The 25,741-nt window shown below is 33.2% G+C and overlaps 1 protein-coding gene across 3 annotated transcripts in view; it reads left to right on the forward strand.

The window, feature by feature from the left end:
- The window catches only part of LOC149426362 (lachesin-like), a 184,497-nt gene that overhangs the window by 34,992 nt on the left and 123,764 nt on the right, over positions 1–25,741 (forward strand). For all 3 annotated transcript variants that reach the window (XM_089650856.1, XM_089650869.1, XM_089650862.1), the window contains exon 3: positions 4,955–5,061. In XM_089650856.1, coding sequence (XP_089506982.1) covers positions 4,955–5,061 — 107 coding nt within the window. The remainder of the gene's footprint in view (positions 1–4,954; positions 5,062–25,741) is intronic.

The raw sequence follows: 25,741 nt of genomic DNA on the forward strand, positions 1-25,741 counted from the left end.
GCGGATACCAAATTAAGTGGGCCTCCAACTGCAAGCTATGCCGCTATTTAAGGGGCCGAAGACCGATAGGTCTCCCGGCCAAGGGGAGTCAAAAAATATCGGGGAACAATTAAAAATACTGTCCCTGAATATTGAGGGAACCTCTCGATCAAAGGTGGATTTCTTATTAAAAATACTCACTGACAGAAATATCGATATTTTGCTACTCCAGGAAACTCATATCGTAGAAACCGACTCACCACGCTTGGATATTCCCGGCTACCTTCTAGCGGCAGTGCGGGGACACCCAAAACATGGGCTTGCAACCTACATCAAGCCGGAGTTGCAGAATATCACCCGAAAAATCACTGATGGATATCACGCGATCGGAATCCAGGTTGGAAAACTCGCTGTATTTAATATCTACAAACCTCCCAATGAACTATGGCAGTCACCAGCTTTTCTTGCATACAATTACCCGGCGGTGTATGTGGGAGATTTCAACAGCCACCACTTCCTATGGGGCTACTCGACGACCGATAAAGCTGGAGAGCAGATCACGGATTGGGCGTCAGCACAGGATTGCCAACTTATTTACGATGCTAAGCAAAAGGGAACATTTTTCTCTGCGCGATGGCGACGTGAATATACGCCAGACTTGTGTTTTGTCTCTACAGCGCCGGACGGGAAACCTATGAGGGCTTCGAGAACTATATTGAACAGTTTCCCACATAGCCAACACAGGCCAGTCATGCTAAGCATAGGCATACAGATTCCGTGTATTTCCAGCAATCCGTTGCCGCGATTGAATCTTAGAAAGGCAGAATGGCGAGACTTCTCGGAATATGTTGACAGGGTTGTGGATAACATACCACCAAAGCCGAATTCCTACGACCGTTTTTCAAACCTTTTATTTATAGCAGCAAAGAAATTTATACCTAGAGGCTACAGAAAAGTGTATATTCCAACATGGAGCTCAGAAAGTGAACAGCTTCTAGCCGAATTTGAGAGGACGAATGACCCAGACACTGCCTCTGACCTTCTCCAGTCTCTGGACGACGGGCGTATGAAACGGTGGAATGAATTAATGGAGGAAATGAATTTCGAGCACTCGAGCAGAAAAGCATTGCAAACACTAAGGCGACTTGGAGCTGCAGATCAGCCAACTAAAACAATGCCCAAAGTGTCACCAAATGCTGTTGCTCAGCAACTACTCCGTTGTTCAAAAACGACAACAAGGTCTAACATAAACCACCAGGTCCAAAAATCTCTGAAGGCGGCGCGGCTAAAATGGCCGGTGAAACCCAACACTGTGGTCGCCGTTACAGCTGACGATGTAGATATCGCCCTCACTTCAACAAAAGCTGGGAAAGCAGCTGGATGTGATGGAGTTGTTCCAGACTTTCTGAAACATGCTGGACCACGGACAAAAATATGGATCGCAAAACTATTTACTGAAATTTTCAAAACTGGAGAAATACCAAATACCTGGAGAAAGTCTAAAGTTATTGCGATCCTCAAACCCAACAAGCCAGCAGAGGATCCGAACAGCTACCGGCCAATCTCACTTTTAAGTACCATGTACAAACTTCTAGAGCGAGTTGTGCTCCGCAGACTTACTCCAATTTTGGAGAAAGTGGTCCCACAAGAGCAAGCTGGCTTCAGACCAGGCCGTAACTGCTGCGATCAGGTGTTAGCACTGACAACACACATTGAATCTGGTTTCCAGAAACGTCTGAAGACTGCGGCAGCGTTCATTGATCTCTCTGCGGCCTACGACACGGTGTGGCACAAAGGCCTCCTTGTTAAACTGTACGACACCATAGAGGATGGCAACACAGTACGACTCATTGAGCAACTGCTAACTGGCCGTACCTTCAGGGTTTTTCTAGGAGGGCGAAAAAGCAAAAAAATACCCCTCCATAATGGCCTTGCCCAGGGCTCAGTGCTGGCCCCATCGCTATTTAACATCTACACTCGAGACCTCCCTCACACTGAAGGCAGAAAATTTGCTTACGCAGATGACATCGCCGTCACAGCTCAAGCCAAAACCCTTAAAGCAGCAGAAGATATCCTCAATTCCGACCTAAAGGCTTTGGAAGAATATTTCCTCAATTGGCGACTTAAGCCAAATGGGTCGAAAACAGTTGCGACAGCTTTTCATCTTAGCAATTCACAAGCGGATGCCAAACTCTGTGTTCAGTTTGATGGAAAAAATATTTACCATGACCCCCACCCCCGCTATCTCGGAGTTACTTTAGACAGGTGCTTGAACTACCGGCAACACATGGAAACAGTGGGTAAAAAAACCAGGACAAGGCTTAACTTAGTTGATAAGCTAGCTGGAACTAGCTGGGGATGCGACGCCAACACGCTCAGAACAGCATCCATTGCCCTGGTTTTCTCAACGGCTGAATACTGTGCTCCAGTATGGACTAGAAGCGCCCACACTTCCATGGTAGACGTTCAGCTTAATGCCACAATGCGAACCATCAGCGAGACTTTAAAATCTACTCCTTTCCCTTGGCTCCCCGTACTTGCAAACATAACCCCGCCAAACATCAGGCGAGAAATTGCAACACTGAGGGAATACAAGAAGGCGCTGCAAAGAAGCGCAATAACTCTACACAAAGATGTCGTCTCCCACCCGGCATGCCGCTTGAAGTCCCGAAAGCCCTTCTGGGCGGAAGGAGAGAGGCTCCTCCGACTACCTTTCACCCCAGAAGATAGGTGGAAACTTGAGTGGCAAACGGCCAACGTGGGAAATGCCCATCTCATACAGGACCCCACCGAGAGACAGCCTGGGTTCTCACTGCCTCGCAAAACCTGGTCCGCCATCAATAGGTTAAGGTGCTCCCATAGCCGCTGTGCCCACTGATGCACAGATGGGGCCTTAAAGAGTCGGTGATGTGTGAATATGGTGCGGTGCAGACTACCGAACATGTGGTCAACGAATGCCCGCTCCATTCATTCCCCGGCGGGATTGATGAGGTTCACATGGCGACGCCTGAGGCCCTAAAATGGCTCGTAGATCTAGATGTCCCCCTCTGACCCCCCACCATACGGAGGGGGGATACATTTGCAGGACTCCGTTTTTAACTCTATATATTCAATAGTATTATGATAAAGTTTCAATAAACAGTATATTATTAAACAAGTTCTGTTGTGTACCTCTCACAAACTCACATAACTTGCTGTACGATTCAAAAATACGTTTTTTAGGTGAATACCAAAAAGCAAAAGGTTTAAAGTTAGTGATGTTATTTATCGTTTTCGAGCTTAATTTGTAGAACTCCTTTTTAATTTTTGATTTATATTTTATATATTCAAAAGTATTATTATTAAATAAAAAAAATAAAAATAAAACATTTTATTAACAAACAAGTTTTGCTGTGTCTTGCAAACTAACATAAATTGTTGTAAACTTTAAAAATACGTTTTTGGGTGAATACCACAAAATAGTCATAGGCCAACCATCTGGAGCCAGTGAGACTTTCGAAACCCCGATTGAGGAGAAGAGGAATGTGGGAAGTTAGCTACTTAGATCTGGTCACCAAGTCATTTTAATAAGTGGTCTTTTACAGAATATATGAAAAATGTGGAAGATATGAAACTACAAAGAAGAGCCGACACAGCTCATCTACATTAGGTCCGCACAATTCGCCGAGCCGCGAGGATTAGAAATAAGCAGTGAATAAATACTTGAACATTGATTTATTTACTTTATTGTGTCCCTTTGCTAGTTGGGGCGGCTCAGCTCGTTGTTTTGACCTTAAAAGGACGAGCCTAATAACACACGGGCAGGAATGCTATCAAGGCGGTTCTACCACTGTAGTGACGATGTCAGGAAGCTGCACTGCCCTATTAAATAATATCTGACCGGTGGACACAATAGTTAGGTACTGCAGTAGATTCCCAACAGTGCAATGGGACAAGCTGAGGGTATGCTACAATAATGCCTGCAGGTAACTTCTGCAACTTCCAAGGTTCTGTAGCGCCTCTGCAATGTTCACGGAAGGGAGAATGCACACTTTCCCCATCTTACTTCGCCTCTGACTACCAGTATCTGGGACAGTTTCTCAGCTCTCAATGAGCAATGGATGCAGATGATGCGACGACCATTCTTATCATTTTGTTATATTTACTCCTGCATATAGGAATAAAATAATGAAAATTCTTTTACAGTCCTTCCTTTACCTACTGTGTGTACTCTTTAGTAGTTTCCCACGATGATATTTATTTTCTTTGCTCATTATCAATTGGTTTTTGTAATTATTTTATTATACATGTGTGAGGAACCCACAAGTGTACCTATTATTTTACAAAGAATTGGATTAAGTTCGTAAAGAGATTTGAATTTTTTTTTATAAAGTTTTTTTTCTGGAATATTTAAATTTACAAAACTGACTGATACACTGGCTGAGGCAATACTCTCGAATATGGTTAAAAAAAGGATGTTTTCAACCAGATCAAATAACAAAAAATAATCCCCATGACTTTGCTCTTGTTTCCCTTCCATTATTGCGCGATTCCTTAAAAACATATAAACAATATTTTATACCCAGTGAATTACGTGAGTTGGAATAAACACTTAATTGAGTAAAAATATGTGGCATTGCAACCAAACCGTCCACTAATTCCTTGCAGAATTAAACAAAAATTATTTATTATTTTTTTAATGATAAACTAATGTTTATAAGAGAAGGTTTTACGTTTAACAAAAAGGATAACAAATATAATAGGCAGTAATTTTTGATGAGGTACTAGTACATATTAAATTATTTGGCGGGTTGGAGATAGCTCAGTGGTTTCAGAGCACCTGACCGGACATTAGAAGGCACGGGTTCAATTCCCGTTGGCGGCAATTATTTTTATTGATATTTCAGTCGACTAATTATTGCTTATTTGTTACAAATTATTTATCAATATTATATTATTTTCATTATTAATGTATTTTGTATGTTTTTTTTTTCAGTTTTGACAGAGGATCCCCGATTTGCCGAACCAATCCCCAATGTGACAGTTGCGCTCGGCAGAGATGCTAATCTGCCTTGTGTGGTTGAAAACCTCGGCACCTACAAGGTAAGCAAATTGTTTATGTAAATATCATCAACAGAATGTTCGATTCCGCATGAAATTCAACATGACAGAATTCTATATTTTACGAAGATGATTTTCATTTTGGATTCTTGGTTTTCGAACCTTATTTTATTGATGACGATGGCTCAAGTTCAGAGTGTTTTCAGTAAAACCAAAAAAAAGTTTTATTCAAGTCCATGTAGTGTGTATACTTACTATTTATTTTAACTTCCAGTAGTATGCGATATATGCCAACTAAAGAAATCCTATAAAAATGATGACTCTTATTGGACTCCGGTCTATTAGTTATTATAAGTCAAATTTACATACGAGGTTTCAGAAACTAAAATGATTTAATCAAACTTGAGAAAAACTTTAGAATTTTTTGTTCCTTTCGTGTCTTAGAAATTGTCTTATAGATGGTTTTTTTTTGTTTTTGAATAAAAATAAATATTTATGAGTAAATTTATTATTTCTCTGGTCATTTGACGAAATTATTTGGCCTATTTTTGTGTTTTATTGCAGGTAAATAATGTAATACATTATTAATATCGACAATGCAAACCCAATGTTGAAAAATAATGCATTAAAAAACCCACAATTTCAAATGTGACGTTTTGCATAGTGGATGATTGCAGACACATTTTTGTCCGCAAATGCATGAGTAAGTTCCAGTAACACTTCGAACTCAAATGTCAAACGGGTTTGCCGACTGTTTTAATTTCCGATATTTGACAGTGCCAAGAAGATAAAAATGTCGAGAACGATTATAGGGATATTCCCCAAATATTTGTCAACAAAATTAGTTAATGACAACTTTTTAAAATAAATATTTGCCGTAAATAATTAAATAAACATTGATTCATATGACCTAACTCAAAAAAAAACTAATCACTTATTTTTCAGTTTATTTTTATTTGCCGTCCTGGAAATCTTAAATTGCACATTTGATATCGATTATACTATCATAAATTTTGCACTTAATAATTTAATTTATTTATGTCTCGAAAAATGGTTCGTTGGAGGAATAATTAAACTGTAATTAAAATTTCGAGATTAAGAGGAAAATATTTCAAAAGATTTTTCTTTGGCTTTTACGAAAAAAAATACTATTCTGTTCCTAGTTTAAAATTATTTCACTGTTTATTATTTTTTTTTGTATAAATAATAAAAAATCGAGGGTACTAAGCTTTGCACCGTTTTATTTGGTAAAAATTATATTGCTTTGCTATTTAAATGCTTTGTATGCAAATACTCTGAACTAAGCATGCAGACCATTATATAGGCAGTAAGTATTATAAATGGATGAATTGGTGGGCATCTCATGTCTTTTATAAACACGCTTTTGTTTGTGAAACAATATTCCATTCATTCCGTTTACTCACAACAGGTTTCCATATTGCTTTGTAAGTAATTTGATTCTTAAAAAAATTTGCTTTATTGGAAACAAACAAACAAAGTCCATAGTTCAAACACCTGCAACGAATAATTTGATAACTAAGAAGGTATTATTTATTTATTTAACGCCCAGAGGGTTACATGTAGGTGATACAATTTTAATGACAGACAGTTTTGAAACACGAGAAAGAAATAATAAAAATAAAATTACATTAAAAAATAATATATGCAAGAATCAAAATTGAAAATAACAAGAAGAATTAAAAAATACAGCGATTTGACTGCTTTACAAAAATATAACTTCCATTTAGGAATAGTATGGAAATAAGTCTTTTACGTAATCCACTAAATTCGCAAAGGTAATATTGAATATATCGACATCACCTAAGTATTGGTTTCCCATAGTGTGAAACCGTTGTATTAGGGAGTTCGCAATGTAATTGCGCTTATGTGTGTTGCAGTGGAAAAGTGTATTTTGTCGTATTGTATCGTAGGTAATTGTAAGTTTATGAGTTGAAGAAGTTCGTAACAGTCGAATTTAGAGCTTAGAATCTTATATGATTTAACATTTTTTCACAAAATATTCTTCCATCACGAACCTTAAACTAAAAAACCTTGAGACATTCACATTCAAATTTAACATAATAATAATTTTAAAAAAAATTATATATACCAAATGATTAAATTTACAACGTCGATTTTACGAAAATATTTAATTAGAAAATTTCACAGAATTCAATTTTGGTTTTGCTCCGGTATAAGTTATTCAGTAATTAGGTTTTTTATCTTTAAAAGTTCACACGCCTGTCTTTATCTTTTTTACATTAAGGGAAATGGTGTATAATATGGTAAATATGCGAGGGCAAAAGGACAAAGCGATTTAAACAATTATTATGCTCGATACGAATATTCCCAGATTAATCCCATCACGCAATACTAACAAATGCCGTTGTACGCCCAAAAACGGTCAAGGTTTACTTTGCTGAGAATTTCGAAGAAACTAAATTGTATATGTCCAAATACAAAAGCCCCTGAACATTTTCAAATTTGATTTAATTAACACTTATTTTGTTACAATTTGACGTAATTAACACTTATTTTGTTACAATTTGACGTAATTAACACTTATTTAGGTGCTATTTTATTGCTTATGTATATTAACACTTATTTAAGTACAATGTGATGTAATTAACACATATTTAGGTACAATTCTGATAGCAAAAGCTTAAACTTTGATTTTTTAAGGGTAAATATAGAAGTAATTAGTAAGTGGTGTTTACAAAGTAGTTTATTTTGTTCAAATTAAAAATTACGCTACAAAGTGATTTTGCAATTACTGAAGTACGAGTAGTATTTAAACACCTTTTTTACGGTGCGTCTAACAGTCTGAACAGAAACACCCCGACTCAAAGTCAAAAACCCAGACCAAAGCTCGGGCGATATTCACGCATTTGGGAACAGACAAAACAAATGTAAATATTAATGTAGGTAGATGTTTTACATCTGTGGACCCGATTTTGAAGGACTCGAAAATAAGAGGTCGTTCCGGTACATACGTTTGGGACTACACACGCAAAGGCCGAAAGGCAAGGAAGGAATGGTCCATTTAAAATACAAGGAATGGCCGATTTGGTATACAAGACATGACCGATTTAGAATACAAGCCAACAACACAACACACGCAAAGCAAATGGAGAATCCACTACCCTACGCCCCGTCTCGTGTTATTCAATATTCAGACGCCCTAGGCAAGAATTCACCCGTTGTAAATCTTGCTTACGAAAGCAGCCGGTCACCGTGGACCGAATCGGAAGGCAGCCCTCGGGACGCTTGGGCACTTTGATTTATTTCAATTGTAGACGATCATGTCGAGGATTTTTTAAACTTTTCGAAGGAAGACCAATACCTAGTAAATAAGACTTTAAAAAATCCAAATTTGTCCTTAATTAAAACTTAAATTCACTGTTCCCAGTATCGATACTTAATCTATTTGTACTAGAATTAGAAGAGTTTCAATATTGGGACTACCGAGTTACACAGCGTAGTTACTTACGTCCTAATTAAGTTCTCAATTAAGTCCTACTGAGATAAATAGAATCTTTCTTCATAAGGTGTATTTTGAGTTTCATTTTTCTAAATATCATTTCGAAATGCCAATTCAAGGGTACATTTCGTTTTCACTGTCTTAATAAAATTATCAATCATTTGTTTCTATAACTCAACCCTTTCTGGTACGTCACCCACATGTGTTTCGAGTTACAACGTCTGAAGGTAGGTATGTCAGTCGAAATCTTTATTGAACACCTCCCTTCGAAGTTTGCCTAGAATAAATTCTGAGTATGAAACACCTTACGTGGTCATTTTTACAAAACCTGCGCGAGGCGAACTGAAAAGGGAAACCCTTGTATATCTTACTTACATGTATAACAAATGTTACATTGTACGGAGATATATTTTCGTACCGCTGTAGAAGTGCTTTAATATTTGATGGATAATTTATACACCTGTTTCATGTCATCTATTTTTAGGCTTTCTTTCGTTACAATACGTTTTATCGGAATTAAAGGAGTGAGTTTGTAACAACCACTTTTGGAGTGTTAATGAACAGAGTGAATTCAGCCGAATTATTATCTTTTCTTCAACCTTTTTTTCTTTTTAATAGCTAAACGGTTAAACGCGTGCATTAAAATTTTTGTAATATAAATAATATATAGTAAGATTTATTATTATCAGTGCAAATGTTTCATATTTAGAACTACTGATTTTTTTTTAATTTTAAAAAGTGTGTTAACATTCAGAAATAGTTACGAAACATACAAAGTTCAAGAAAATTAGTTTAAGTCAACATCGTACAGAGTACAACGCAATGTGCTTTCACCAATAACTCAATAAAAAATTAATTCTATTCTAGTCCTAAATGCATCCTAATCCAATATGTTTCTCAATACCACAAATTTTATATTCCTATGAAACTTAATTTTGCTTCCATCGCTTTATTTGGTGGTTCGGTGTATTTTAATAGTTTCTCGGGTTTCTCCACCGTCTTATACAGGATATAGGAAAATATTTAAAAGAGAGTTTATAAAAAAAATCTTGTTAATTATATCTGCTTTTATATTAACATGTTTCCTAATATCAAAAATTTTAAAATTATTTATAGTGAAGTATTTTAAGACCTGAAAAAACAAATAGCATATAACCATAAAACAATACATTCATAAGACAAATAGCATTTAATAACGGTTATTCTAATAAATTTAGAGTTGAAATACTAAATAAAAAAATTAAACACATTCTCTTCAAACGGTCTTTCTAAAGATAGAAAATAAACAATGGCGTAGAATTCTGTTTGTGGATAACGATACTTCTGAAATTATATATAAAAACAATCCTAGTAGTATTCAACTGGCGTTTTACACTAATAACAATGAAGAAATATATTCTTAATAATAAAGATAGCAAAATTCAACCAAAAAAATCAGGAGTTTAAAAACTCAATTGGGATGACTCTAATTTCTTTTACAAAGGTAGAACCAATAGAAACTTTGAAGTCAGAACGAAAGAATATCGCAGGGCTCTAAATGGAAATAGTGAATCTGAGCTTGCAAATCATCTTTTGAATAATGATCACACTTTCGATAAAAAATTCAGGTCTTAAAATACTTCACTCAGGATATAAAGCACCGCAAATAAATAATTTTGAATTTTTAGAAATTAGAAAACATGTCAATATAAAATCAGTTATAATTAATAAACAAAAAAAATATATAAATAATAATGAAAAATGCCATTACAAAGTGATAAGCTTCCAGAAGAAATCTTCTTATTATACGCTTGTCAATCGTAAGTAGTCAAATATTGTGAGCTGCATTTTTAAATATTCGCGCCATTCATTTGGTTCGTTTTTAAAGCGCCAGAGGTGCGCTCTGTCGGCCATCTATAGCTGTGCGTATCGGCCATTGAAGCAACGCGTGATTTTTTTATAAACGTCAAACATAATCACGTGACTGTGGATAATTTTCATTGTAATGTAATTAATCCAATAGATTATGAACTTTCTAAAACATATTTTCTTCGATATTATCGAAAAATTATATGAGAAGAAACGATGCTTTTGAAGAAATCTGATAATATTATTACTCCAGCGTCTGGACGGTGTAGGCCCTGTGATTGGTCAAATTCAAATTGTGTTTAAATAAGACTTTAAAGATTAAGACACCATTTCATACTAAAATAGAATCGCCACATGTAATACGATATTTCTTAAAAAATATCGTTTCTGCTCATACAATTTTTGGATAATATCGAAGAAAATATGTCTTAGAAAGTTCATAATCCATTGGATTAATTACATTACAGTGAAAATTATCCACAATTACGTGATTACGTTTGACGTTTGACGAAAAAAGCAGGCGTTAATTCAATATGGCCGATTCCCGATACGCATCGCGGCTAGGTGGCCGACAGAGCGCCCCTCTGGCGGTGAAGAAACGAATCAAATGACTGGCGCGTATATTCAAATATGCAAAATTACTTGAACATCAAGCATTTAATAATAAGATTTCTTCTGGAAGTTTAGTTCTACTTTGCAATGGCATTTTTCATTATTATTTATAATTTTTTTTTTGCTTATTAATTACATCTGATTTTATATTGACATGTTTTCTAATTTCTAAAATTTCTAAATTATTTATTTGCGATGCTTTAATCCTGAGTGAAGTATTTTAAGACCTGAATTTTTATCGAAAGTGTGATTCAAAAGATGATTTGCAAACTCATATTCACTATTTCCATTTAGAACCCTGAGATATTTTTTAGTTCTGACTTCAAAGTTTCTATTGGTTCTACCTTTGTAAAATAAATTACAAATCCAGCCCAATTGAGTTTATAAACTCCTGATTTTTTTGTTTGATTTTCGCAATCTATATTATTAAGAATATATTTATTCATTCTGTTATTAGTGTAAAACGCCGGTTGAATAGTACCAGGAATGTTTATATATATCATTTTAGAAGTGTCGTTATCCACAAACAGAATTCTACGCCATTGTTTATTTATATCTTAAGAACTAGGGTAAAAATACCGTTTGAAGATAATATGTTTAATTATTTTATTTAGTATTTCAACTATCAATTTATTAGAATAACCGTTATTAAATGTTATTTGTCTTATGAATATATTGTTTTATGGTTATATGCAAAAAAAAATTTCAGGTCTTAAAATACTTCACACAGGATATAAAGCATCACAAATAAATAATTTCGAAATTTTAGAAATAAGAGAACATGTTTATAAAAGTAGATGTAATTAACAAGAATTTTTTTTTATAAACTCTCTTTTAAATATTTTCCCACTTAACTGGTCTTTCATATTGTAATTCATAATTCTTATAAACCCAGCCTACTCTTACCCCTCCCCCTCCTTCCACTTCTTTTTTCCAATTGTAATCTATATTTAATTTTTGACTTCGGTGTATACTTCGTTCATGAAACATGTATTGGTTGTATATAATAAAGTGAAGTTAAAAAAGTTATTTGTTTTTTAATAAAATAAAGTTTAATCGGATAACATTATTTTATCTATTTCCATTGTATATCAATGCATACGTACATAATAAAATGTAAACATTATATTTATTTATTAATTGGACAATTTGCATGGCGCCGCTTTTGTGAGATATTACCTCAGGGGCGCTATATTGTAATAATCTACCTTTATATATAGATTTTTACTCTCCTGATGAAGGTGTATATATAATCTAACTTTAAACTTTATTAGATACAGTAACAGTTTTAGGAAAAGAATTACCACCAGTTGGAGTAAAATTCACACCTTTTAATTAAACCGACTGCTAATCACATTGCACCATTACCCTCCTTTTATCCATAAACACGGGTACAATTAATCAATATGTAATAATGTATTATTTCAGTCAACTTTGTTGTAACTATCTTTAATTGTTGTGACAAACTATACGATATTGATTCAACTTATAGACATTGACGGTTGTAACACATATTTAAGCACTGCAAGTCTCCTATGAGCAAATTATATTAGGTACCATAACAGTTAATATCAGTTGTAGACATGTAGTCAATAATAGTGTTTCATTTGAAATAATCCATCACAAATACGTAAAATTTCATTTATTCAAACAACTGTCATTCTTATTATGCCTAAATTGAGCATGTTATTATTCATTAACTCCTTCCTGTTCCGTGTTTTAACAATATATACTCACCCTCTCTCTGTGAATGACCTAATATCTATCTATTAAATGTAACTGTTGTTAATATCACTTAAACTGGGCGCAGCCCAACCAAGTGCCGCCCGCAGGGCCTAGCAGCAAAAACCCGCGGAGCGGGTTTTTAACTGCTAGTCTCGTATTATTATGAGGCGATCCTATTTTAGTATGAAATCGTGTCTTAATTTTCAAGTTAGCTGAATTTACCCGAAACAGACAATTTTAATTTGACCAATCAGAGGGCCTACATCGTCCAGACGCTAGGACATTAATACTATCAAAACAACAAAAAAGTTACACAAATTCGTGATCTAGGTGTTATACTTGACAGTAAACTTACATTTGAGGCTCATATTGATATGATTGTTAAGAAAGCCCTTAGAATGCTAGGATTCTTATTCCGTATTGGAAAAGAATTTAATAATATCATAACACTTAAAATATTGTATTTTTTTTATGTTCGCAGTCATCTTGAATTCGCTTCTCCCATATGGAATCCTCAATATAATATTTACATAAATCGCATTGAAGCCATCCAAAGAAAATTTATCCATCATTTAAATTTCAAACTAAATTCAAACCTTGACGTTAACAGCTCGATGGACCTTTATGGACTTAAGCCATTAAAAACTAGAAGAGACTCCGCAGATATAATATATCTCCATAAAATTATCAATGGCTTTATTGATTGTTCTCCACTTCTGTCTGAAATTAATTTTAGAGTTCCGAGCGTTAGAACTAGAGAAAAATCACTTTTTCATCTCCATAAATGTTCTACTAATATAAGACAAAATGCGTTTATATTCAGAGCCTGTAGTATATTTAATAAGAACTTTAATGATATGGACATATTCTCAAGTAATTTAGGAACCTTTAAAAGATATGTAATAACTAACATTAAATAATTTTAAATATTCTACTTGAAGTTATCATGTTATTGCTTTGAATCCTTTCCAGTTACTTACCTTCCAATTTATACTCATGTGTTCAATTTAGTTGTAGGTATACATTTATTATATTGTTATTATTGCTATTGTGTAGTGTTATTGATTGCTGCTGTGTTGAAATTTTACAATACATTTTGTTTTGAATTTTAGTTGGTTATTAGTATATCAGTTAAATTTAAATTTTTGAAATTTAGCTGGTTATTAGTATATTATTTGTGTTCCTAGATCTGTTATTATTTTTTATTTATTATGTACAATTTTGTATTTTTTGTAAATTTCTCAGGCCACGGGTACTGAACCTTTAGTTTCTTGTTTTAATATTTTTTATTATTATTATAATTTTAAGTGAAAATCTGTTATTGGATTTTATCTTTATTATTTAGTTTATTCTTATATATGTAAATAATCTGTTGATTTTCCCAAATAAATAAAAAAAAAAAAAATAAATATCAGATTATATAATATTTACCGTATTGAAATTCTTACAGAATAAATCTGTTCGCACAGATAATTCCTAAGTCACATGGTTAATTTTATGTTTTAAATCATCACGATAATACTAGCTTTCTATATAAAAAAAACATCAACATCATGAAAACAAAACGTTATTCCATAATATAAACACAGTTAAAAGATATTAATAAATTGTTCAACAAAACTCTGATGCTTTATCACAATACTATACTATATACAATATGCATTATTTTGCAGGCTATGGACCCTTTTCATTAGATTATACTTCGTTTATTAATGCACAGATTTAATTTGCATCCTATTTCTAGAAACGTTTCCGCTCGGAGTCCGAGAATTCCATAAGCCGGATAGTTCCTGACTTCAATGCGGTTCACGGCTGGAATGCACGGATATTATTTGCCAAATAGTTGACCCAAAGAGGTCCGCATAAAGCCAACTGAGCTATCTGTACCTCAAGTATATTTATGAACAGATAAATCATCATCCTCAGTCGCTGTCAATTTACTGCCAGATGAATGTCTCTCTAGAGAGCTTCCACTATAACACAGGCAAATCGTGTTTTTGGCGTTTTCAAATTTGCTAACAAAACTTGTTAAAAAAGTATCTACATTAGATTATCCTTAGCAATGAAAACTACACTTATTACGCACTAAAAAAATAATCTAAATATTCGATTTTTAAAGAAGATACTTCATGGAAAACTTGAGAAAGTTTTCACAATGGTAAAAACGCTGTCGACCTAGGTATAATGAAGATCTACACAATAGTCTTTCGATAGTGCTAAATTTTATTTATTAGTAGTATTACACAAATGATAATTGAGTATGATTAACCAGAGATATTTTGTGTCGAGACAGGCTAGCCTTGTAAATATTTTATCTTCACAATATGTATATTTTGGATAAGGTTAATTTAACCAAAGTTGGCAGAAAAATACTAGACATAATTAAATCAGGTGATGTGGAAGATTCTATCCATCTTTGTTTATAAATTTTTGAGAAAAAAACACTCTGATAAAAACGTATTCAATGCCTGCAGTAGACGGAAGAAAATAAGAACCGCTTTTATATCAACATTCGTTTTCACCAGAAACTTATAACTTGACTTTTGTTGAAAATGTGACGGCTTGATCATTTTCAGATAAAATATTAGTCATTCAGAATTTATCTGAACACGTATTCACGCAGGTGCTCTTGTCCAAATAAATAAAATGGATGAGATTCGAAATTATTATTATTTTGAAAAACAAGTGTTCCGACTTCCTCATAACATATTCGTGCTATAGTTTGTTATGAAATATGTCAATTCATTAGTTGTAGGTCTCCAGTCTCATTTTTCACTTCAACTCAACTTCACCAGATTTTTAATAAATTAACACTATTTCATATAAGTAAGTTTTCTTCGTGTAGGTTCTCAGAGAAGCAAGGAGAGGCAATACATTTTTAAAGCAAAAATATATTTAAGAAAATGATTTTGAATTAACGATGCTTCTCTGCTTGAGAGCAAAAAACGAGAATAAAACTTGAAAAATAATTAAGTGCCTGCAAATTTCCAAAATGTGCAAACTTAATTTGTTTGAAAACGAACTACGTAACATATTTTTTAAGAAACATGCTGAGCTCCTTGTTACGTATAGCCTACTCTAATTTAACCACCTCGTGTAGGTTAACACCACAGTTTTCTAGTTCAATTGATTTAATGAAAGGACGTGATTAAGGAAAACGGCGTATTTTGGCCCGTTAATAAGGTATCTACCCTCGCAAGTTTTTCAACCAATCACTGTTTTTCATATATAGATTCGTCCAGACACTCCTCACAACGTGAGCCGTTCCCAACAAGTTAATAAATAGGTACATGACGGGAAGGCCCGAGTATATTATTCTAATCACAAATGATTTCATACACTACATTTTGCACTTTTTAATAATTAATCATTTATTTGCTAGTAGTGAACAGCTAACGTGAGTTGTCTAGATGAACATATTGAAGCTATTTGATAATTATTACCTTTGATGTTGTATTCTTATTCCTCACAGTTTCAAACAAAATTTGAAATAGGCGAGGGTAAGCGCTTTGAAGAAACCTCCTTATACCCGATAAGATTGTTCCAGACTTTTTCAGAACTAACCTCTCCACGCAATACCTATAAGTCACTGAATAAAAATTATTGATAAGTGATTTATACAGACTTGAAATAAAACTGATGTCACCATTTTACATAAGACCTTACACACCCCAGGATTAAGGCGATGCCATACGTAGTAATGCAAAATCATGTGTTTTTGGTTTGAAAATTTGGTCGCCTAGAAATGTTTCAGATGCTTTAATTAAATACTGCGATTAGAATACATCTTGACCTTTGTAATAAAACGGGATTTGTTAGGTAAGTTTTTTTTTATATGGCTTATGCCCAGAAAAAAATAATGTATAAGGCCTTTGAAAACTGCTTTAAAGTTCGAGATCTCCTACTTACGAACCCATTTTCGGTTATGATTTTATTGTATAATGTGGGAAATTAAGTTATTTATAAAATGATCGAAAAAATTAAATATTTATGCCTGAACATCCACAAAATAAAATAAAAGGCACTTTTTGGCCATGTTTTTTTCTTGCATATATCAAAACAGGCGGATGGTGTTAAGCGGGAATTTAAACCTTATCGCCATCTACGTAAGGGTTGTTATTGATAGCGGCTAAATTTAAAATACCACACGACGTAGTGCATCGCCTTAACACGATTTTCTGCCAAATAAAAATACTTATAAATACTTCGGGTACTTGGACATACCCACCACACGTTTGTATCGATTAATCTGTCATTATACGAGTTCTATCGTATGTACAATATGCAATATTTAATATGTAAAGCAAGAAGCTAGAATTTTGCATAAATATGTCATTTTAGTTCCATCAAATATTAATTTGTCAAAACGCTTGTGGCACTTTTTCAACCAATGATTAATTTACACCTCTCACGTTAATATTTAATCCGTTCAGTATTTTGTGATTTACAAAAACAACTTTCAGAAATTAAAATATGTAGACAACTTTTTAAGTGACAATATTTCCAATGGTTATTTGGTCAAAGAAATTCTTTACTGAGTAAACCCTTGACCACAATTTTAATGTTCTTAATCAATAAATATATATTCGTAACGTTTTCGAACAAATGAATAAATTGCATTTGTTTTATTAGAATATTTTTACAAATTTTAATTTCCTTGTTAATATAAAAGTAATAATATTTTTACAAAATATTATCGGAAGAGTTAGATTGTGTGTTAGATTTACAATTTTTCATAAAAAAGACTTCAGCACGTTCTGTAACTCACCATATTTTGTGTAACAATGCAATTCAGTAAACAGTGTTAAGGTTATATTTTGCAATATTTTTGAAGATTTAAAATTGCAATGTTTACCATCGGAGTACTTCACCCCGTGCAGCCCAAGAAAGACTGATTCTAGAAAAAAATAAATCACAATATATGAAATTGTTTTAATGAAATTTTATTGATTTTTTTACATTTATTACGCTTGAGTTTTGTACCTTGACCAAGAAAAATAACGATCTGAAAAAATCATCATTTATATTACACTTAAAATTTTATCATGTTGCATTGGTAATATTTCCACTTTTAAAGCAATTACAGGAAAAAAATGGATCTTTTTTCTTTCTTCGAGAAACCGACGTGATTTCTTCGAAAAAAGTCACAAAAAATGAAGTAGCGTAAATGTGCGGATGGTTTTATTTATTAATATAGAAACCTAATAATCGATTCTTGCTACTAGGGTAAGAAACTTGTCGAATAAGTGTGAATATGTAGACTTTTAAGTACAAGCAAAATAAATAATTTTATAAATATGTACCATACCTGGAACTCTTAGATTCACATGAATATTTTTTCTAAATATGTACCTGACCTGGAACTTTAGATTCAGATGAATATTTTTTTATCACTTTGTTCTTTTAACACGATGCTTTCAAATAGATGTGAAAATTTCGACTGAGAGTAAAACAACTTATTTATGTTTGACGAGCTATCAACAATTACTTTGTGCATTAATTGCTTTTCCGTTAAACAAATGTTGCTAATTGGTTATCCAATCAATTTATATTAGTCTATTTATTGATTTGTACACGAATTTACAGTTTCATTCCGAAACAAATGAAATTTGGTGCATTTCACCTTCAGAACAAGTGGAAGGTCACAGTCTTCATTAGATTTCGAGAAACTCGTTTTAACACGGACAATGCCGGGGATTTCAGCTAAATCTATATAAAGTTTGGTTTTTGAACGTAATGTTTCCTACAGTTAGTTTTTGTTCCATAAGGCCCCGTCAGAAAGTTTTTTAAACAGTCGGATGTTTTATTTGGGTAGTAGATAGAGGGTACATACCTGCCTGCGAGTATCCACCCGTACCCATACCAATAGTGTATAGTCCGAAGGGTCGAGAGATTTAGTCACCCCGTGGCTTTACCGTCTTTTTGAATGATTACGAGGTACGAATATATGATTGCTCATTATCACCAATTGTGGTCATCACGGCCTATAATTACACATCGCTTTTGGTGATTACTTTTACGTGATTTGCCTTTTAACTGATTGCGTAACGGCGCGACCAACGATTTCGCATTTATATATCAATAAATACATTAGTTTGGTTTCATTGTTCATTTTTATGCCCCATCAGCACTAGCCTGGTGTGTTGTTTGAATTGTGGGTTAAATTGTTTACACAAATTACGATTTTATGAGGGAAATTATAAAACAGATAGAAATGATGCAATTCTGGGTAAATCGATATTTTAGTTGTTATGTTTAAAATATTTTTGCGTTGTGTATTACTTTGTAAGGAAGGAATGGCTTAAGTTAAAATAGTAGAAGCAAAATATTTGTTTAAGCAAATTAAATAAATAATGATAAAATCTGTTGAGATTGTATCAGCTAGCGGTGTCCTGAATGCATGTCTGAACAAAGGTTTTGAATGGATATTCCCAAATTATCCAGACATAGATAAGCTTTTACCTAGGTGAGGTTCTCATTAATTCAATGGCATATTCTCAGTCTTTCCTAGGCGAGGCATATTCCGTCTGAGATCACGTCTTACTTAGGGAAGCAAACAGATTTCCAGCGCTTTCGGGATACATACCGGGGGCCGGGGCCGGGGCCGGGGCCGGGACCGGGACCGGGGCTTCACTCACCTCCGCTGCGGTCGTGCTCCTCGCCAGCCTGCAGAATTACTGCCAATGGAAACTTAAGTCGGGGCTTATCTCTCACGCTATATGGATTATTGTAGGGCGATAATGTACACAATTCTAGCTTATTCGGATATATTCCTAGCCTGAATATTCATACACTACCCTGTCTATGAAGAAAACATTTTAAAAAAATCGAGCGTTCTGAAGATGTTACTAAGAAAAATACGGAGCAGTACATGCTAATATTGATTATAAAGGTTCAGTGTTTCATCACAGATTAGTTCATAACTTCAATTGATAATTTGTTTTATCATCATTTTGATACATTTTTTACGTAGATGTTTTTGTTATTTAAAAAAAAATAATATAAAAAATTTCTAAAAAAATATATTATCGATATATAGAATTCTGGGATTTACAATTTAATTAATAGTTTCAACTTTCGCGGTTTCCATTTTACCTAATAAACATACCGAATTATTTGTTAGAAAATACTAATTCATTCAAAAATATCACAATGTCGATAAGGTTTATTCAAAAACTCTCAGATACCAAAAACGCTTCAAAATTCCACAAAGCAAGCAAATGACCACTAATCACGCACCTCTCTATAGTATTTCACCCATCCTATGAAACTCTGTTCTGCTGTTCTTTTTACCGTACTAATTTGCTAACGAAACATTAATCACTTAGTTGAAATCCCTTATATATTATGTACCCACGAAAAAATAAAATGTTGTTTATTTATTTCTTAGATCAAATATGTTTAATTCTTTGGAATATCAAGCGGAATAAAAATTTGCCATCACTAAAAAATATAACCACCTGATTTTTTGCATAGCAATTAAAATGGTGACCAAACTCTACAAACTCAACATTCAGGCTTTTTACAAATATTTAACTAATTATTTATACGATAAATTACATAATGACGGCAATCCAATTCCGATTCCAAGAAAAACTTAAAAACCTTAGAAAATATCCTATCATTAACAACACTAAAAAGTTAAGGCATTTTTATAAATGTACTGAATTGGATGTCAGAATGCCCCTCCTTTCAAGATTGATGTATGCACCGATACCTTTCTCAAAAACAGATATTTGAATACCCGCTTTGCCCTTTTTGGACCAACGAATAATTTTTTTCCTTAAAAAGCGTTTTTTTATAAATAACTATGAATATATTATCCCATACACATACAATGCTTATAAACATAATGAAATCAGTTTCGGGGAAGAATATTCGTAGCATTTTGAGAAAGATACAAACACATCCCCTAGTGTTATTGGTTTCACTATATCTTATGTAATAACGCAGCAAAGCACATAGAAACTGTACGTGGCTGATATTTGAAAACGTGGTCGAGAATTTGTGTTACCATATTATTTTGCAGAAGGTTACCCTCTCCCTCATATTAATTCCTTGGATTTGATACTACCTCGTGAAAGGAAACGTGTTTCGTATATTTATATGGAGTTTTCACATTTGCACATAAAAAACAAGACTCTTTTGTTAAACGACTACTTTAATAAATTAAAACTGAAATCGAACTGAAATAATAAAATCTAACACCTTATTCAGCTATTGTTTATTAACAGTTACTTTTTCTTGCATTTAAACGAGCGGGTCTGTTTTATTCCGTTCCTGCATTCAATATTTTGAATAGCTCGGATACAAAAGCCGACTGAATGCCAAGGAAATGAGTTTTAAAGTAATGAAAAGCTTTTCCAAGGAGAGATAACTCCTTAAGCTTTATAGCGGGGTGTTCGAATATTCTTAGTGTTGTATGATAGAGAATTCCCGTGAACACTTGTTGCTGTCTTATACTTCACCAGCCATCCGGCATAGTGATAAGCATGGCTATTATCGATATTTATACTTTTTTTTAATAATTGATATTTTTATAAGTAATCGAAAATTATCGATTTGTAATTCTAATTGAAAGAATGTTTAAAAGCAATTTGATTTCTAAAAGTTTGTATGGTAAATCTTTCGAAAAGATTTGTATGAAATGTTTCAAGTTTATGATCATATTATCTATTCCTCTTTAAAATAATTTATAAGTTATTTCAATCGAGTTGAAAGAAAAAAAGTTTTGTCTAGTTACTGAAAAAGCTTTTTTTTTTTTTTTTTACAGTATTACCGCACAAGAGTCCCAACTGCTCCCGTCTGGAGCCAGTGAGACTATGGCATCCCCAATTGGGGTATGTTGTGAGGCTGAGGGTATTGGGGAGGGGAGGGAGATGGGGAAGAGGAAGGTGAGGAAGTACCTGGCTATTCAGATCTGGTCACCAAACACGGCTAAAGCCATTTCAAGCAACGTTTCAATTCTGAATGGTGGTCTTACACCAGGGCGATACTGAGAGTATCTTCCACTCTGGAACGTGCCGCAAATATACTATATATTATTTTAATTAATTAATTGTGAAATAACACAAATTAATCAAATAAAATTTATTTGCGCACGCCGGGTTCGAACCCGCGACCTTCGGATCTGTAGTCAAAAGCGTATACCACTAGACCACGCCGGCAGCTAGTAGTTATCAACGAGTTATCGATCAGTTGTAGGTAGAAAGTAAAATAATGAGTACCTACTTACTTACAATACCCGTAACAAAAAATATTTTACTAAAGGGTTACGTAAAAAATATGCAATGACGTATAAAATAAATATTGAAATAAAATTGAACAACTACAAAATAAAATAACATCTCGATCAACCAAATAATAATTATAAGTTTTAATTTGATTTTTACGTATCTTTTGATTATAGGTACATATTATTAGTAGTAACTGATCAAATTCAAATTTTAATAGTACATACTTAGTATGTAATTAACTTTTTAATTTCATAATTAATTAACAAAAAAATACATTTTTCTTCTTTTACCATATCCTCTTGAAATATTATATCAGCATTCGAACCACCAACAGCTTATTGTCGCAATTTATTATGTACCTTCGCTTGCAATATTATCAGTTCCAAATGAATAAAATCACTCCATGTACTTATACCACCTACTACATACTAATTAATCGAAATGTAATATTATTTTTATTTTACTTCTATTCTTAAAGTAATGTTAAATGTAAATAAATATGTTCTTAAATTTATTGACTGTGTACCTAATTTAGTAAATGCTATTTTAGTCTATTTTCACTATCTTTACTTTTTTATCATGCTAAATACATTTTGTTTATTTCTTACTTTATAAATACAAACTTTCTTTCTTTTCTTTACCCAATATAATATATTGTAATGGCACTACTCCCCAACTCAAACACGAGAAATTTTTTTCTCTATTGAATTGGGTAGTTACGTTAAAAAAAAACATTTTTATTGTAACAATTTTTATTAGTATAACATATTTATGTTTTTATATAAAAGAAATATTTTTTTAAATAAAAAAAAAAAAATTGACTTTTTAATTATAAATACTATGTAAATATTTGTTTAGTCTAAGATTGTATAAAAATATCAGGTATTCCTTTGTTGAAGGCGCAAATAAAAATTTACGTTTACGGAAAAATTGATTGTCGTCGCATCGAAGAAATTATTTCGAAAAACGTATAATTATTTAACTGTCTCGAAAACTTATATTCTGATAATGCTCATCATGGATTCAGTGACTATCCCTTTTCAGGGCAGTGATTCTTCATGTTTTATTTTACAGCATTTTTATGTACCTGCCAATGTGAAATTTGCTGTTGCTAATAATATGGATACAAGAAGCTAAAAACAAAAATAAAAAATTGCACTAAAAACTTTTATAAGAAGACCTAACTTTTTGTAAAGAAAGTCGCTGTGTGTTCCGAACTTAGCCCATTCAATTCCCAGCCGAGAATCTCACCCACCAGGTTATCGATCATCTTGTTATTATCACACTATTATAACTAAATAACATATTAATTATGAAGACAATCCAGAAACCCATTTAGAAAATATATTACTAAGTAGTCAATGCTAATATTCTTTCAAAGCTATAAATTAAAACGCTTCCGTTGAAAGAAATCCAAAAGTAAATCGTTAAAACTATTTGTAATTCATCTAACACTTGACTTGAGAAACTATTTTAACTTCTTCCTATTCAATTCCGTTTCATTCATATTAAGTACTCGTCTAAGTTCTCATTTCCAAATCGGATCGCGTATATCTCGTTCAGGAAACTTTATAGTCTGATCCCGGTTATAAAAAGTTACAAATCTGGACGCCCCACGACCCTGCCTTCTTATACGAGTATGGCTGAACTAACTTTAGGGGTCTCCCTTATTTAGCTGATTCCACTAGGGTGACCAATCGACTGGGAATTTTTCATGAGATGAAACATTTTCGTACAATAGAGATACTCCATAAGGGTTAGATGACCTACTCTAAATTAATACCTCGGTATAATATTGCAGGAAGATATAATTCTACAGACTGTTATAATCTAATTACAAGTGTTTTTAAAAATTACATATGCTGTCGAGGGTTTTGCTGCTTTAGATAAATATGGTGGAAATAAAAAAAAAATGTGTAGAAACAGTTGATAAGTTCCTTTTTTTGGCCGCTTACACATAGATACGATTGTTGATCAGTACTTTTAAATTACGACCGACAGTATTTTTGATTGTAAGTATGATTGTTGAATTGTAGTTTCAAATGATGATCGACAGTATTTTTGATTGTAAGTATGATTGTTGATCAGCAGTTTCAAATGATGATCGACAGTATTTTCGATTGTAAGTATGATTGTTGAATAGTAGTTTCAAATGATGATCGACAATATTTTTGATTGTAAGTATGATTGTTGATCAGCAGTTTCAAATGATGATCGACAGTATTTTTGATTTGTAAGTATGATTGTTGAATAGTGCTTTCAAATGATGACCGACAGTAATTTTGATTTCAAGTATAATTGTTGATCAGTACTTTCAAATGATGACGGAAAATATTTTTTATTCCAAGTTTAATTGTTGATCAGTACTTTCAAATGATGACCGACAATATTTTAGAAAGTGGAATTCTTACTTACTTATCAGTTACCTATTCGTATATTTTACATATTTTCTCTATGCAAGCGGCCAAAATAGGAACTTATGAACTGTTTTCACTGTGTACGTGTCTAAAATTCAGTATTATCTTCGAATCATCTTCATAAAATGCATTTTCAATAAATGTTATATTTCAATCAAACAAAGTTTCAAAACATTGCAAAAGTTTTATTCTGCCAGATCGAATAAAATAACTCAGTAAAAATATTCAAATCAGATTTGCAGTATTCTTGGCGCCTCCTTCGTAACACCCTAACAAATTATGAATTGATAAAAAATTCCAAATTGTGGACTCCCCCTTTTAAAGATCTCCATTTGGGGATCTATGCGGCACGATTTACGCATTTTAATTCAATATTCGGCAATCTCAGGTCTTCCATTAGGAGCACCCGCGTCCAAAGATCATCTAATGCAAAACCCTAATAAGTCGCACTCCTGTAGTCGAAAGGGAGGGATAAGAGCCACTTTCTGAAGAATGATAACTGGCCGGTGGATGCTGGAATTGCTAGTGTATTGATGGTAGTAGTGTTAGAGGGGAGTGATATCTTCCTATGGGAAGCAAGTGTAATTTATACAACCAGCTCCACTCCAGGCGTAGTCGAAAAGCAATAACCGTCCGTGGAAAAATATCTCCGGGAAGGTGGAAAGTTTATAGATTTAACCGCGACGGACGTGGCTCGCCTACTGAATTGGGGATCACTCACTCGATTGACAGACTTCGGATTTCGGGCTGTGATATTATTTGCCTAATGTCAGTGTCTCCTCCTCGTCTCTCCAGAAAAATAGTTCAGGTTTAGCGAGAGACCTTTTTGTTTTCTCTCAACTTTGAGAAACTATCTAACAATGTTTTTGTTAGTTTTACTTTTGGGAAATAACGTTTTGGTGTAGGTAGGTACTAATTCTTAAAATTCTTTGAGTTTTTCTACAAAGTAGTTCTTGGCATTTTCTTATATCTGGCTCGGGAGTTCTTGTATAAGTGTTATAATCTGTCAAATTTAAAAGATAGCACTTTGAATGGCTTTGCGTAATTCTTCAAATTGGTTCAAAATAATTTTAAAAAAAAACACTGGCCTTATTCACCTTTTATCCCGCAGAAGTCATGTAAGTAAGAATGTCTTATGTAAGTAAGTAAGCCACTTCATACTTCATACAGTTAGTTACTATATAAGGATGAATATCTTTAAAATGATTCTACTGTACCAAATTATATTTACTACCAAGAAAAAATTAAATAAGGAAATTTATTTATTTTACCTACCTAAATATGATCGATGAAAACTTATTTCATTCATCTTGAGAAAAAGGTCACCAACTGGCATATATAAAGTTCGTAGCTATTCGAAATTAAATTTTTAGAAAAGAATAACTATCAGCTTTAAAGGCCAA

Source organism: Hesperophylax consimilis, chromosome 1 (genome assembly GCF_061612785.1).
Source record: "Hesperophylax consimilis isolate HC1 chromosome 1, BYU_Hcon_1.0, whole genome shotgun sequence".
Lineage (NCBI taxonomy): Eukaryota > Metazoa > Arthropoda > Insecta > Trichoptera > Limnephilidae > Hesperophylax > Hesperophylax consimilis.